This window comes from Thamnophis elegans, chromosome 9 (genome assembly GCF_009769535.1).
Source record: "Thamnophis elegans isolate rThaEle1 chromosome 9, rThaEle1.pri, whole genome shotgun sequence".
Taxonomy (NCBI): Eukaryota; Metazoa; Chordata; class Lepidosauria; order Squamata; family Colubridae; genus Thamnophis; species Thamnophis elegans.
The window spans coordinates 308875-321936 of NC_045549.1; the positions used below are offsets into that span (position 1 = coordinate 308875).

The following is a 13062-nucleotide window of genomic DNA, read 5'->3' on the forward strand; positions in this document are numbered from 1 at the left end:
TTGTAACTTTTTCTGTTATATAGTCCAAATTTTGATCTACAATTCCATTAAAATCTCCCATCATGCAAATATCAGCATAGTCCAATTCAATTATTTTCCTATGTACTTTTCTATAAAATTCATCTTGTTTATTGTTAGGGGCATATTTTGCAATCAAAAGTATTTCCTTCGAATTGTCCATAATTTCCACCATCAAGATTCTTCCCTCATCGTCTGTATAAATTTGTTTTGCTGGAATTGTATCTTTTCTTACAGCTTTCCAATGCTGTGAATATTTCCCCCAATTTTGGTTGCACCAATAAATGTTCATGCTGTTTTTGAATATGCACTTCTTGTAAGCAGATTATATCCAATTTTAATTTTCTAATTTATGAAATATTCTTTTAATTGCTGAATTGTCCATTTATGTTAATTGAGATCATTTCTTCTCTTCCATATCTATATTTTATAATTAGGATTTATAGCTCTACTTTATCTCAGTTCTTGTGGTTCTCTAATGTCGACACCACCTATAGCTCCCTCCTCTGTTTGGATCCTACCTACAGCACCTTCATGCTCGTCCTAAGCACGATACAGATATCACAACAGGTACACAACCTGTGGATGGAACACATGCACATGACCATCTGGTTCATGCACCTGATGGTGGAAGGGAACATGAACATGCAGAATCATCTATAGGGGGACAAGAGCCACATGTTGTTATATAGCCAGGTGCACATCCTGTAAAATGGTCTATACCACCAGTGAATATTACCAGTGTGGTAGGGGGGGGGGCGGGGAGATGCATGCTTATGCTTGGCCATCACACTCATGCCTTGGATGAGAGTGCATCAATGAACCTTCATCAGCGATAGCTGCTTTAGCTGATGATATGGGTGTGTGACCAGACCGGAGTGACAATTGATTAGGACTATGAGAAACTTTGTTGTGTAAAGGTTGGAGGTCGTTTCAACTCCCTGAAACAGCTAAATTCAGGTAAGCCGGATGCTTTGCACAATATAACTATACATTGAATCCATGTCACTGAAAGCTCTGTTTATGATGCAAGAGATTGAGAATTAATTCACCTGAAGTTACCCAAATAAATGTCCTTATTGGAGAGAGGGTGAATTGAGAGAATAAGGACAGAACCTTGAATTATTTGGGTAAATTAGATGAGGTTATTTGAGGAACCTGATAGACTCAATCTTGAATATCTGACTAGCCAGCAAGCTTGTCTGGAAAATCACAGCCTGGGATGAAATCCTAGGGTCAGCCTGACCTGCTCAGAAATAACCTAATAGCAGCTTGGAAACTCCTTTTGTAACAGGGAGTCACAGTTTTGCAGGAAGCCGGTAATGACCTTGTTGCTTAGGGCTGGGAAAGCAAGGTCCTTTGGGGCTTCTGAGCACATGTGCTTTCGGAACATTTGGGGAATTTCCATGTACTTTGCGCTTGTATCTTGTGCACGCAATTGTATTTTCTGTACCCACGTTATGACGCACATGGTACGTCATTTTGTGTATTTAAGGTGCGCCTGTGCACCTTGTAGGGATACTCATTTGCTTGGGAATCTACCTGCGCAGGTGTAATAAAATAGCTGCTTTCGGTTGCCGTAGCCTCCTTGATCATTTTTTGGTATGAAGAAATTATATCTGAGATATTTTTCTCACGATCCCGGTGTTACTTCAACTTTTTGGGGGGTCCAGGAGGCAAATTCTAAATTAGCCAGCAGCTGCAGTTAAATTCCAGGAGCGAGAACAAGAGCTGCTCCAGGGGTGCAAAATAGGTCATTAGTGTCGGAACGAAACAAAGCCAGCTGGCCTATGCCCAGTGAGTTCTCTGCCAACAGCCAACAACCCGGAAGGGACGACAGAGAGACCTTATAACCTGATTTCTCTCCAGTCCTTTGCTTAATAGCTTCGGAACTATAACTCCACCAATCGATCAGATGTCAAGGCTAGGGTTCCCCCTTTCTAGTTTAAGCCACCCTTGGGAGGAACGCCTCCGTCACCCCCGGGTTTTTCTGGATCCCTCGGCCCGTCTCCCTGCGCTTGAGGCAACTGGGAACGCTCCGTTTGCTGTCTGCTCCCAGTGAAAGAAACCAGCGCCCTGCAGAGAGCTCTGCCAACATGGGGGAACTGGTCCCCCACCACTGCAGGGAGAGGGAGGCTCCTGAGCACCGGTTCTGGAGAGCCTTTCGGGGCACCTCCCTCCCTACCCAGTTGAGAACACAGGGCTAGATTGCCTTGCCCTGGACAGCAGCTACCCTCCGACCACCTCCTGAGTTGCACCCACAGGGGCCGCCCCCTTCTACACCTGGGTGTCAAGAGAAGCCAGGCAGACGGTGGGGGAGAATACAAACTTTATTAAACTTTCTTATTTAGAGCGGCTCCTCTGCTTTGGCCTCAGCACAAACCAAGCCGACTCCCCAAGGTGACTCCCTTCACTGCCACTCGATGTGCAGGTCAAGGCCTTCCCGGCTGACTTTCCGGAGAAGCTCCTCGTAGTCACCCCGGTAGATGTCTGGGCATTTGTCCAAGTGGAGGGAATTCAGCTGGTTGTCTGCAGCCAGCAGCAGGTGGATGGTGCTGATGGAGACCTGGCACTGGAGCAGAAAAAGATCACAGAGGCGCACCAGGGCAGCGCCCCGGGGCTCCAGCACTTTCTCAAAGACCTCATCCAGGCCGAAAGGCAGGTAGAAGAGCTCCAAGGTCTCCAGGCAGGGGGAGTTCTGGAGGACAGACAGGAGGTTTGCTCTCAACCTCGGGATCGGCTGGGAAGGTGCGGAAGTGTGCAAATGGCAAAGGCTCAAGGTAAACTCGGTGAGGTGGGAGAACCTGGGAGGGGTCAAAACAGCCTCCTGCTCCGGGGGGGGCCTTCCCTGGCCCCTCAAGGACAGGAAGATGCTGGCGGTGAATTTCTGGAGATTTGGGCAGCGGTTGAGCAGCGTGTGGAAAGACAACTCGTCCCTGACATAGAAGCCATCGACGGAGAGGAACTGCATCTGGGCGCCGAGGACGGCTGCCACAGGGAGCAGCTCAGCCAGGTTCCGGGGCCTGCTGCAGTCCAAGGTCAGGTTGGTGAGGGTGCGCCAGGTATAGAAGGCGGGGCTCAAGGCGGAACCGTCGTCCAGAAGGACGACGGCTTTGGTCAAGTGTGGGCACACGGCACAAACCGTGGGCAGGAAAGTCTCCTCCACCTCCAGGAGCTCCTTGAGGGGCAGCGTGAGCCTGGAGCCGGTCTGGTCTGTGCGCATGGCCATCCTGCGCTGGACCAGCTCCTTCAGGGAGGGGAAACGGGGGGCGACCTGGGCAGCTGCAAACTGCTGGTCGAGGATCTCCTGCAGAGCGTCGGAAACAAACTCGTTCTCTACGAAAAGGAGGCTGGGAAGGGCCAGCAGGACAAAGGCCAAGGCCCAGATCAGATCCCGGCTTCTACCACTGGGCTCCAAACCGTCGACCAAAAGCAGCTGCAGGCCCTGGCAAGAGAAGGAGCCGGCCGTGACGTCGTAGGCCAGGTGGAAAAGGGATTCAGCGGACAGCCGCTTGCAGTCGGTGATGTTCAGCTCAGAGAGATGCCGGCAGGTGGAGCCCACGGCCGACAAGACCTGGGTGTTGCACTGGGTGTCCGACAGGTCCAGCTTCTTGAGAGAAGGCAAACTTTCTATCAGGCTGACCAGGGCGTCGCTGGGGATCCGGCTGCAGCTGTCGAGGTTCAGCACGGACAGGTTCTGTCCCAGGGAGGAAAAAGAGAAGGGAGGAAACGTGACTCTCTCAGCACACACACCTGGGCAGCCCTGCCTGGCCTCTTTGGTCCAACTTCAGGCAGACCTTTTAATTCTCCTTGGACATTTCATTCTTCATGTTGCACCTGTTTCCCGATTTTACTTTTGATGCCGCTGTTCACAGATTTTAAATTTAGAAGAGTTTTAAAATTAAAGATCCCAGAACTCCCATGTCTTAAAGGAGCCATAAATGCCCCACCTCTGTCTTAAAGGCCTATTTGGTATTTTGCCTTCAATGAATCCTTGCCTGGAGACCTTTTCTGCTTGTGCCGCAGGCTGAACTAAGCTAAGGCAGGACGGAACTTCCGACGGTGCAGCGGCCCTGGGATCCTATCTGGCCACAAAGGGGGGAATCAGATCGCAACCACATCAGAAAAAACTGCTTCTTCCGGGAAATAACCTTGAAGCCCCTTGAGCGACAGAGGCAGGGCGGATGTTAGAGCTCCTGGCCTCGTCCAGCTTAGATCTTGAGGGCTCGGAGTTCCCCTCTTCTCCGGTCCGATCAGGTTACAATTTTATATGCCGGGAGCTTGTATGTTGGTATTTTGCATTTTAATCCCCCTACGGTGCCTAGTGGCCAGGGTGGGTGATGGGATATAAAGCACATACATCAATGTCCTTTTATCCTGAATTTTCTTTGCTCTGATTGGCTTATTAGGCATCCAGAGTTCCCACTACAGCTAGAAGCAAGCTGAACGTTTAAATATATAATTTCTGCCATTTTTTACCCGATTTACTCATCTGGTCCAAGAGGTAGCAGAACTAGAAAGGAGGCAGGACCCAGCAAAGACAGGTGCTTATCCAACAGCCCCTCCCTCCCTCCCCCATGGCTGCAGAGCTAGCGATGATGCGGGGCCAGAGAAGACAACCAGAGGAAACAACCGGGATACTCGCCCTCCCCCCCTCCAGGCATAGCCCCCCCACCCCCAGCAGCCCCCCCACCGTCCACCTTGCAGCGGCTGGAGATCATCTGAGCCACGTCCTTGGTGACCAGCTGCGAACATCTGCGCAGGTGCAGCTCCGTCAGCTGCGGCACCAGCAGCAAGTGCAGCACCGGCCGCGTCACCCGCCGCTTGATCCCAAGGAACTCGATCAGCTCCTGCACCAGGCAGCCGGCTGGAAGAGGAGGAGGAAGGGGGGGAGAGGGGAGGGTCAAGGCAGGCGGGCGCAAGAGGGCTGCCTCCCCCGCCCCGGCAGAGGGGATTCCTAAGGCGGGAGGGAGGCTGCGCAGGCAGGTGGCGCCCGCCCAGCGGAGGGGCTCGAGGGGCCGCCCCCCCCCCCCAACGCCGCCTGGCGATCCAGGGCTGCGGGGAGGCGACCCTCCCCCGCCCCGCCCCTTCCTCCAGCCCCCCCTCTCCCCTCCGCCCCCCCCCGCCTGCAGCCCCACCCCCCCTTTCCCCCCTCCCTCCCTCCCCCCGCCAGCGCCCCCCTCCCCCCCGTCCCCGATGCCTCCTCCTCACCCAGGTCGCTGAAGGGCCCCAGCACGTATCGGAAGCGCTGCTCGTCCAGGGAGCGCTCGACGTAGTCCTTGGCCCAGAGCTGCTGCATGTTGGCGGCCACGTTCTCCAGGCAGAGGGCCCGCAGCGGCCGCGCCGCCTTCCTCTTCGGCATCCCTGCGGCCGGAGGCTCCGGGCGATGCGCGAGACGGAGCGGCGGGAACCTGCCTCGGCAACGCCCGCTGCACCAGGGCACTTCCGGCCCCCAGGGGGCGCCCGCCGGAAGCGCCTCCGTCCCCCGCCGCTCGCGCCTGCGCCCTGGAGGGGTCCTCGGCCGGGCTGCCCGCGGCGCCGGAGGAGAGGAGGTGGCTGCCGCCCGGCGCTGACTCTGGGACCGGCGGCGGGAGGGCAGCCTCTGTCGGGGGCCTTGCTGAGGCTGCGGCGGCGGCGGATCCCGCGGGAGGAGCAGCAGGAAGAAGCGGCGGCGGCGGGTAGGCGAGGGTGCTCCGGCGGCCGCCCTTCCGAGGCTCCGCGGGACTCGGCCGCCCGACCCGGGCTCAGGGAGGGAGGGAGCCGGCGTGGCGCGCGGCCCAAAGAGGCCCGGAGGAGCGGCGGCGGCGGCGGCGGCGGCTCCGCTCGGCCCGTCCCGGGAGCCGGCGGCCCTTCCTTCCCTTCCGGCGTCTCCCTCCCTCCCTCCCTCCCTCCCGCGGGGACGGCTGGGCTAGAGGGCGGCCGGCGGCGGCGGTGCTGGCTGCTGCGGGAGCGGCCCCTGCGGGGGAGAGGGAAGCCGTCACGGGGGAGGCGGAGGCGGCGCTCCCATGGGACCCCCCCCCCCCCCCCCGGCTCCCCCTCTCCCCCTGGCCGGCCTACCTGGCAAGGCTGTCGTTGAGCTGGGGGGGGGGAGGAAGCGGAGGGGGAGCCGTGGAGGCAAAGCTCGGTCCCTGGAAGGTGCCCCCCTCCCCCTCCCGCCCTTGGACGGGGCAGCTCCCCCCCCCCGTCCCCCTCCTGCGATGGGGCGGCCCCTCCCTCGGCTGCCTCCCCCGCAGTGGCCCAGGGGCTCCTCGGCTCCTCCCTCCCCCCTTGGTCCCCTGGGCCTGGAGGCGGACCTGCTCCCTTGCCTCCCTCCGAGGGTGGGTGGGGGGCTGCGAAAGGGGCCGTGAGGTTTAGGTCGGAGCTGCTGGGAGGCACCGAAGGATGTTCAAGAGGGCTCCAGGGCAAAACCACCGGATCACGTTTATTAAAAACTTCCCTGCTAATTTCTTTGGGTTTCCCCCCCAGCTGCCAGCCTGAGTGTTGGGAAGGGTCTCCAGAATTTGACTCCCGAAGGGCTTTCGCTGGGGAAGTTTTATAACCCTGTAGCCCCCCCCCCCCCGCTTCCTGCAGTTCCTTAGTTTAGGCATAGGTGAAGGTTACATGCTCAGGCCGAGGAAGGGAGGCTCCAGCAGGCCCTTGGCAGCCGCTCAGAGCTAGGTTGGCCTGGTGCAGTGGTGTCAAACTCAACAGGGTGCTTAGACCCGGCCGACAGGGGCTGCCCTGGAAACAGCAAAGGATCTGCCAGCAAAAGCAGAGTGGGTGCCCCCCTGAGCTCCGTTTCCCCTGGCAGAGGCTGCAGGAGGTTGCCATACCTGAAAATAGGGTCCAGGGGAAAGGCACGGCCCCTCCAGCTCCACTTTCACTGGCAAAAGGCTAGCAAAGCAAACTAAAAAGAAAAGGAGAAATAGCAAAAGCACATCTACCGCTTCATAGTGCTTCACATCCCTCTCTGAGTGGCTGACAGAGCCAGCCTCTTGCCCCCAACAATCTGGCTCCTCATTTTACCCACCTCGGGAGGAGGGAAGGCTGAGTCAACCTTGAGCCAGTGACAGCCAGTGACCAGCAGAAGTAGCCTGCAGTACTGCACCCTAACCATTGCGCCGTCATGGAAATTTTGCATTTGAGCATGCAAGAAGGGACAGGAAAGGAAAAAGGGAAAGATGAAAGACAAGGAAAGGTGGGAAGAGAGCAAGGAAGGAAAAAGAAGGGAAGAGGGGAAGGAAGAAGAAAGGAGAATGAAGAGGGAAGAAAAAAGAGGAAAAGGAAGGAAGGAGATTATAATGAGAGGGAGGGAGGGTCTGAGGGAAGTCCTGCCTTAGCACTTGGCCACCACAGGTGCCCCACCCCACCCAGACAGGAGTGATGTCAAGCTAGCCATGCCACCCCCCACCCCCATCACAACCCTGATGCAGCCCTCAATGAAATCAGGTTTGACACCCTTGGTCTAGTGGTTAAGGCACCAGGTTAGAAAGTTATGCCTTAACCATGAAAGCCAACTAAGTGATTTTGGGCCAGTCTCTCTCTCCCACCCCCTCCCTCCCTCCCAGCCACCGCCTCGTAGGGTTGTGGTTGTGAGGACAGTAGGAGGAGAGAGGTGTGTTGGATTTGTCTGCTGCCTTGAGTTATTTGTAAAACTAATAAAGGGTTATAAAACACACACTAACCTAATGTAAAAGTAGCCCCTTCCCTTCCTTGGAATGCCTCTGCAGCTACAGATTCCTTGGGAAAGAGGAGTGGGCTTCCATGCCACCATCCCTCCCCCTGTTCTGGTTGGTGATTGCTGTGGTTGCATCCTGATACTTAATACTCCATCCGGGACAATCTCTCTTGGATATAAATAAAAAGAGCTCTGGTCATGTGAAGGTATGACTTCTGGATAAGCCTCCATGGCTGTGGATTCCTACACGGCCAGTCCTGAACTGTTCTGCAGGCATTGATGGGCAGTATATTTAGGCCGAGAGAAGGAGCAGGGACCCTGTGGCACCCCTTTGGCCCATGGCCTTCGGAGGAAGTTTTCCTCCAGGATGGGGCCCTCCCGGTTCAGAGGAGACCTTTCTTTATAGTTAGAGGCAGCAGGGAAGGCGTCTTCAGATGCCCTGCTGCAGCTTTTCTTTTTTTTTAGCATATCTGGTCAAAAGGGGATTCACTCTTATCCAGAAAGCTCCTCTAACGGTCACAGCTGGACAAGGTGCTCCTGGGGAGCAACGGTCTCCGTGAATGGGGCTGCCTTGTGACAGCCAGTGGCCTTCCCCAGTCTTGGCCCCTCCCCCCCAGGTAGGCTTGGTGGCTTCCCAGCCTCTCAAGTAGCCACAGTGCAGGGGTCTCAAACTCAAGGATTTGGCCCACTGGGTGCTTAGATCTGGCCCACGGGAAACAGCGAAGGACCAGCCGCGACGCCTCTGCGGCCCTCCTCAGCTCCATTTTTGTGGCAGACGGTTGCAGGAGGCCCTGACGGCTGGAAACGGGGGCCGGGAGGCCATTTGTGCAAGCAGAGCTCTGAGGCCACCACAGGCGCCCCAGACACGAGTGACACGTCAAGCTGGCCACGCCCACCCTGGCCACGCCCCACACCCCTGACATCAAGCACAACTGTGATGCAGCCCTCAGTGAAACCGAGTTTGACACACACAGCCCTGTCACAGTGGCTCTGGGGCTGGGGACCAGGGGGGGGGGATCTAGCCTGAGGCAGCCGGAGGCGAACTGGATGGAAGGGAGGGGCTGTTTCCTTTGGACGCTTTCAATCCAGCTGTGTTGCTCTTGGGTGAAAACCCACGGAGGAGGAGGAGCGAGGGAAAGGCAGGGAAGGTGGAGAAGAGGGGATGGCAGGGCTGGAAGAAGGGAGGGGATCAGATCCTGGGAAGCAGGTCTGGGGGTCTCTGGGGCTGCCTCTAGGGAAGGAAGCCATAGACACCCCCCACCCCACCCCCCGGGAAGGAGCGGGGCTGGCCGGCTGAGCTGCACGGGACCCCCCACCCTGCACCAGAAGCAGCTCACCTGGTTACCAGCCAGCCTCCTCCTCGGCGCTCTCGGCGTTGCTATGGTTACCCTTCAGCGAAGCCCATCCTCCGCTGCTGTCTCGGTCTGCCCCTCCGTTGCTCCAGCGGTTGCTGGAAAAACAAGACAGAAAAAGGGGCGAAGGATGGCGGCCAGCCCCCCCCTTCCGCCAGGGCCCCCTTTGTGCTGCCGCAGCCGCCCTGCTCTCCTCCCTGGAGAAGGGGGCTCACCTGCTGCCCAAGACGTGAAATGGTGGCATCTGCCAGTGCGCAGATGCCCACTCTTGAACGCCTTCAGGGTCCTAATGCCTGGTGGGCTCCCGTTTCCCTTTGGGGAAAAGCTGGGAGGCTGGAAGGCGAACCGGCTGCTGGGCCCCCCGTGGAGGGACCCTGGAGGGCTCGGCAGAAGGGCCCTCGGGAGGATCGATGGATTGTTAGCTGGTAAAATCTTGGATGACAAATAATTTTTCCTCAGCAGGAATTGAAGGGATTAACATAGAAAAGCTTTTGAGCACCAATTTTGAGAAAGTTGTTAATGAGAACACCCTTCAAGCCGTTTCTTTGTAACTGTCCTTTTCCCTCTCATTCTTGCAGATTGTCACTTGTAAATCCATGTTCAGTTCAGTCTTGTTAGGTAAAACTTGTTCCTCTTCCAGAACATCTTTTACAAACGATCTCTGTGCAGGTGACACTATTAAAATTAACTCCCCAGTCCATTGTTGTTCAAAAAATGTCCTTCCAATATAAGGGGAATTTATGTGCTCTTCCCCTTTAATTGCAGTATTTACTTCCCTCTGGTTCCCTCTAGTGGCCATTTTTTAAAAATCTCATATTTTAAAATTCAAAACAAAAACATTTCCCACAGGAAGGATTCTTTAGAACTTCTTTTATGTATGTATTTCTGTATATGCTGCTCATCTCATCTAGAGGTAACTCTGGGAGGCCTACAAGCATTAAAAGTGGTAGACATTAAAATGATAAAACAACAAATAACAACCATAAACCAAGTGCGGTTAAAAGATGCGGAGGAGGGGAAGCACATGGAGAGGGGGAGGTGCTTTTCTTAATCCAATAGCTGCCTCCAGAAGGGTTCACCCCCCCCCCCTTGGGCCCCAGGCCAACTGGCAGAAGCAGGTCCTCGGGCCCTTACGGAAGGTCAGCTGGGTGGGTGCAGATCTCCCCTTTGCACCATTGTGTGCCTGGGATACAATTCCCTAAGAGCCTCAAGTACCCCTGGTGGGGGGTGGGGTGGAGGAGGGGATGTTCCAAAGGGCAGGAACCCTGGCAGAAGGAAACCTTTTGTCCTGCCACCTGGAATTCCTTGGCCAAGGGAGTCTGCAGCACAGGGCACCCTCTGCCAGCACAGGGCTTCAAAGGCCGTAAGCCACCCCTTGAATTGTACCTGGAAGCAAACCTGCAACCAACACAGCTGGGTGAAAGAGCAATGGAACCGAGGCCACCTTAGGGGCCCAAGAACTATCTGCACCGCCAATATTTCACATTTATTTGGATGCTTAGTCTCTCTGTAACTTTTTAAAATCAAAAGTTTTAATCACCCTTTTGCTGTTTACTCCATTTTTTTCTTAAACTTGTAGCTAAAACTTACCTTCAGTTGGAGGAAGCTTAAGCCAACTTGTCTGTCCAAAGGCTCCTAATGGCTGAAAAGCAATTGACCGTTCTTTCTAGAAGTGATTATAAAAGGAAATATATGAACCCTTTGAAGGTGCTATCCGTGGATTGAGCAAGAAGGCTCTTTCTTCTTTGGAGACCCTTCATCCTGCAGTCTCTTCACAAGGAGCAGCTGTCGGTAGCATTTGTGGGTGATCTCAACCCACACGCATGGGTGGTGGTCTACTTGTCCAGAGAGGTTCTCCTCACTGGCTCTTCATCCCTCCGTGCCCGTTGCTTTCCCTTTGCAGAGCTGTCTTCGGTAGGGCATTCCTTCTTCCTCTGGTTACCAAGCGAAGTATCTCAGGGCCTATAGACCTGAGAGATGCCTGGCCGAAGGTAGTTGACCACTCCCCTGGCGGTCTGCCTCTCTTAAGAGGTGCTCCGGTGGCGAGGCCTTCAGCAGGCCGTGCCCTCTGCTCCCTGGTGGCTCTGATGGCGGGCTGGATCTGGCCAAGGCCAGGAATAGAGGAGGCTTTTTGTCCAGCCAGCTGCCAGCCTCTCCCCAGATGTCTTTTCGGCATTTCTTTTTTCTTAAATCTTTTCTGTATTTGGTCTATTAATCTCCTGGCTCGATTCAATTATTTGTGGTGTCTCCTTTGCCATCCTGTTTTGGATCACCTGAGATGGACGATGTCATTGTGCTAACAAGTGAAAGTCCTAGCGGTTCCTCAGAGTAGCCAGTTATTCAGAGAGGAAGACTTAACTGAATCCAGAAAGATTTTGGCCTGAAGGTTTCCTGTGAGATGCGATGACTTCTTGGGTATCATGGTGCAAAGTTATTCAGTTCTAGGAACAGTTGGTCTATTAAATCCCTCCCCAGCCTTCTGCAAGGTCAGAATTCTGAAAATAAAGTTTCTCCAGAAAAAGCCTGCAAGTGAAATGGAAGCGAATTCATTTTTCACACAGGCACAGAGGGGAGTTACTTATATATGCTGCAATGCCTGTACTGGACTCTGCATGGATGGGTGATCCCTTCGTCTTGACCTCTCCTGATTTAGGAGCGTGGAGGTGGGTCATTCGTGAATTAATTTTGTAAACTGCTGCAGTCAAACCATTCTCAGTCGTGCATAATGATAATTAAAAACAGTGTCAATTGCAAAGATGAAGATAGACTGGGCAGCTGAGGGGGCTCTTGGCATCCAAGGCAGAGTCTCCTTTGGGCTGAAGGACAAAATGCTGGAGAGGATCAGGGAATCTTATTTATTTTATCAGATTTGTATGCTGCCTGTCTCACCTAGAAATGCACCTTCCTTCGTGCACCCATTTTTCTCCTGGGTTTACCTAGTAGAGATGGGGGTGGGGAAGGGCTCCAGTGGGCCTTCCTTGGAGGCTACCCAGGGCCCTGATGTCACCAAATAGAGCCGGGGGCTGATTCTATCCAGACCTTGTTGGATAAGGGGAGCCTGGCCCACAATTGCACCATTGAAACTTGGCTGTTGGCCACGTAATACCTGCGGTTGGGGGAGGGGACCAATGCGTTGGCCATGAGCCTCGGGTGGGACGTCCTGTGACTCTTGGGTCACGTGTCTCCTGCACCTGTGGCCACTCCAGAGCCCCTGTGAGGAGGGCCTCTCTACTTGGGGCTTTTTGGCAGAACTGGCGGAGGAGCTGGCGTCTCTTTCCTGGGCGTAGATGTGAATAGCTTCCTGGGCAAAGCTCTGTTTTTTTACTTTGCCAAAACGGTTGCATTAGCTAGGACCAAATCCTGATATTTTTCTCTGCTCAGCTTGTGTTGATTCTGCTAAGCTTTGCCAGATTTTGCCTTTTTGCTGTTTCCAGTTTCTGCCTCCTTTTCCCTTCCGCTCAGTGTTGTAAAAGCTCGTGGGGGAAGCAGGGCGAGGCGGACAATGGCAGGCTCCCATTGGTCGGCGTACGGAGTTTTGCGGTGTGACCGCAGAGGCAGCCAGGGAAGCTTTCCTGGTGGCCTCCCGTCCTTGTATTTCCAGTCCCACCCTTGGCATGACGCTTTTGGCTCATCAGGGGCTTATTTTAGCCCCCTTGGCACCCTGAAGGATGTACGTGAAGGATTCCCAAAGAAAAACCACGTAGACTTTTGCTGGCGTGAATGTTTCTTGTCATGGGGGCCGTGCTGAGCCTCCCTTCCAATGAACGGAACAGCTTTTGGCTTGTGGAGCCCCGGGCTGGGGGGGGTCTGCTGACCATTGCCCATCTGGAGGTTGGCCAGGAGGAGCCCTGGAGCGGCCAGAGGGATCCTTGTGTGTCGCTTGCAGAGGGGAAAGTGCTCGGTGGGCCCAGAGGGATCCTACACAGGGCTTGAGGAAGTGGTGGACAGTGCAGGCATTTTGGAGAAGATCCGTTACGCCCACACTCTCAATCTGAATGCAACCTACTCTTGGACGGAGTCGTGGATCCATTGTCG

The 13062-nt window shown here is 54.9% G+C and overlaps 2 protein-coding genes across 3 annotated transcripts in view; one reads left to right on the forward strand and one right to left on the reverse strand.

Moving 5' to 3' along the window:
• Positions 1 to 2329: 2329 nt before the first annotated feature.
• LOC116512863 lies at positions 2330 to 5479 on the reverse strand. Its single transcript, XM_032223526.1, has 3 exons — positions 5230 to 5479; positions 4719 to 4885; positions 2330 to 3715 (listed from the first exon to the last, which is right to left on the reverse strand). The coding sequence occupies exons 1-3, from the start codon at positions 5378 to 5380 to the stop codon at positions 2429 to 2431; spliced, it is 1605 nt and encodes a 534-aa protein (XP_032079417.1). The 5' UTR covers positions 5381 to 5479; the 3' UTR covers positions 2330 to 2428.
• Positions 5480 to 5542: 63 nt separating this feature from the next.
• Positions 5543 to 13062, forward strand: part of DCTN1 (dynactin subunit 1) — a 44226-nt gene continuing 36706 nt past the window's right edge. For both annotated transcript variants that reach the window (XM_032223524.1, XM_032223523.1), the window contains exon 1: positions 5543 to 5696. The gene's annotated coding sequence lies outside the window, so the exon portion shown is untranslated. The remainder of the gene's footprint in view (positions 5697 to 13062) is intronic.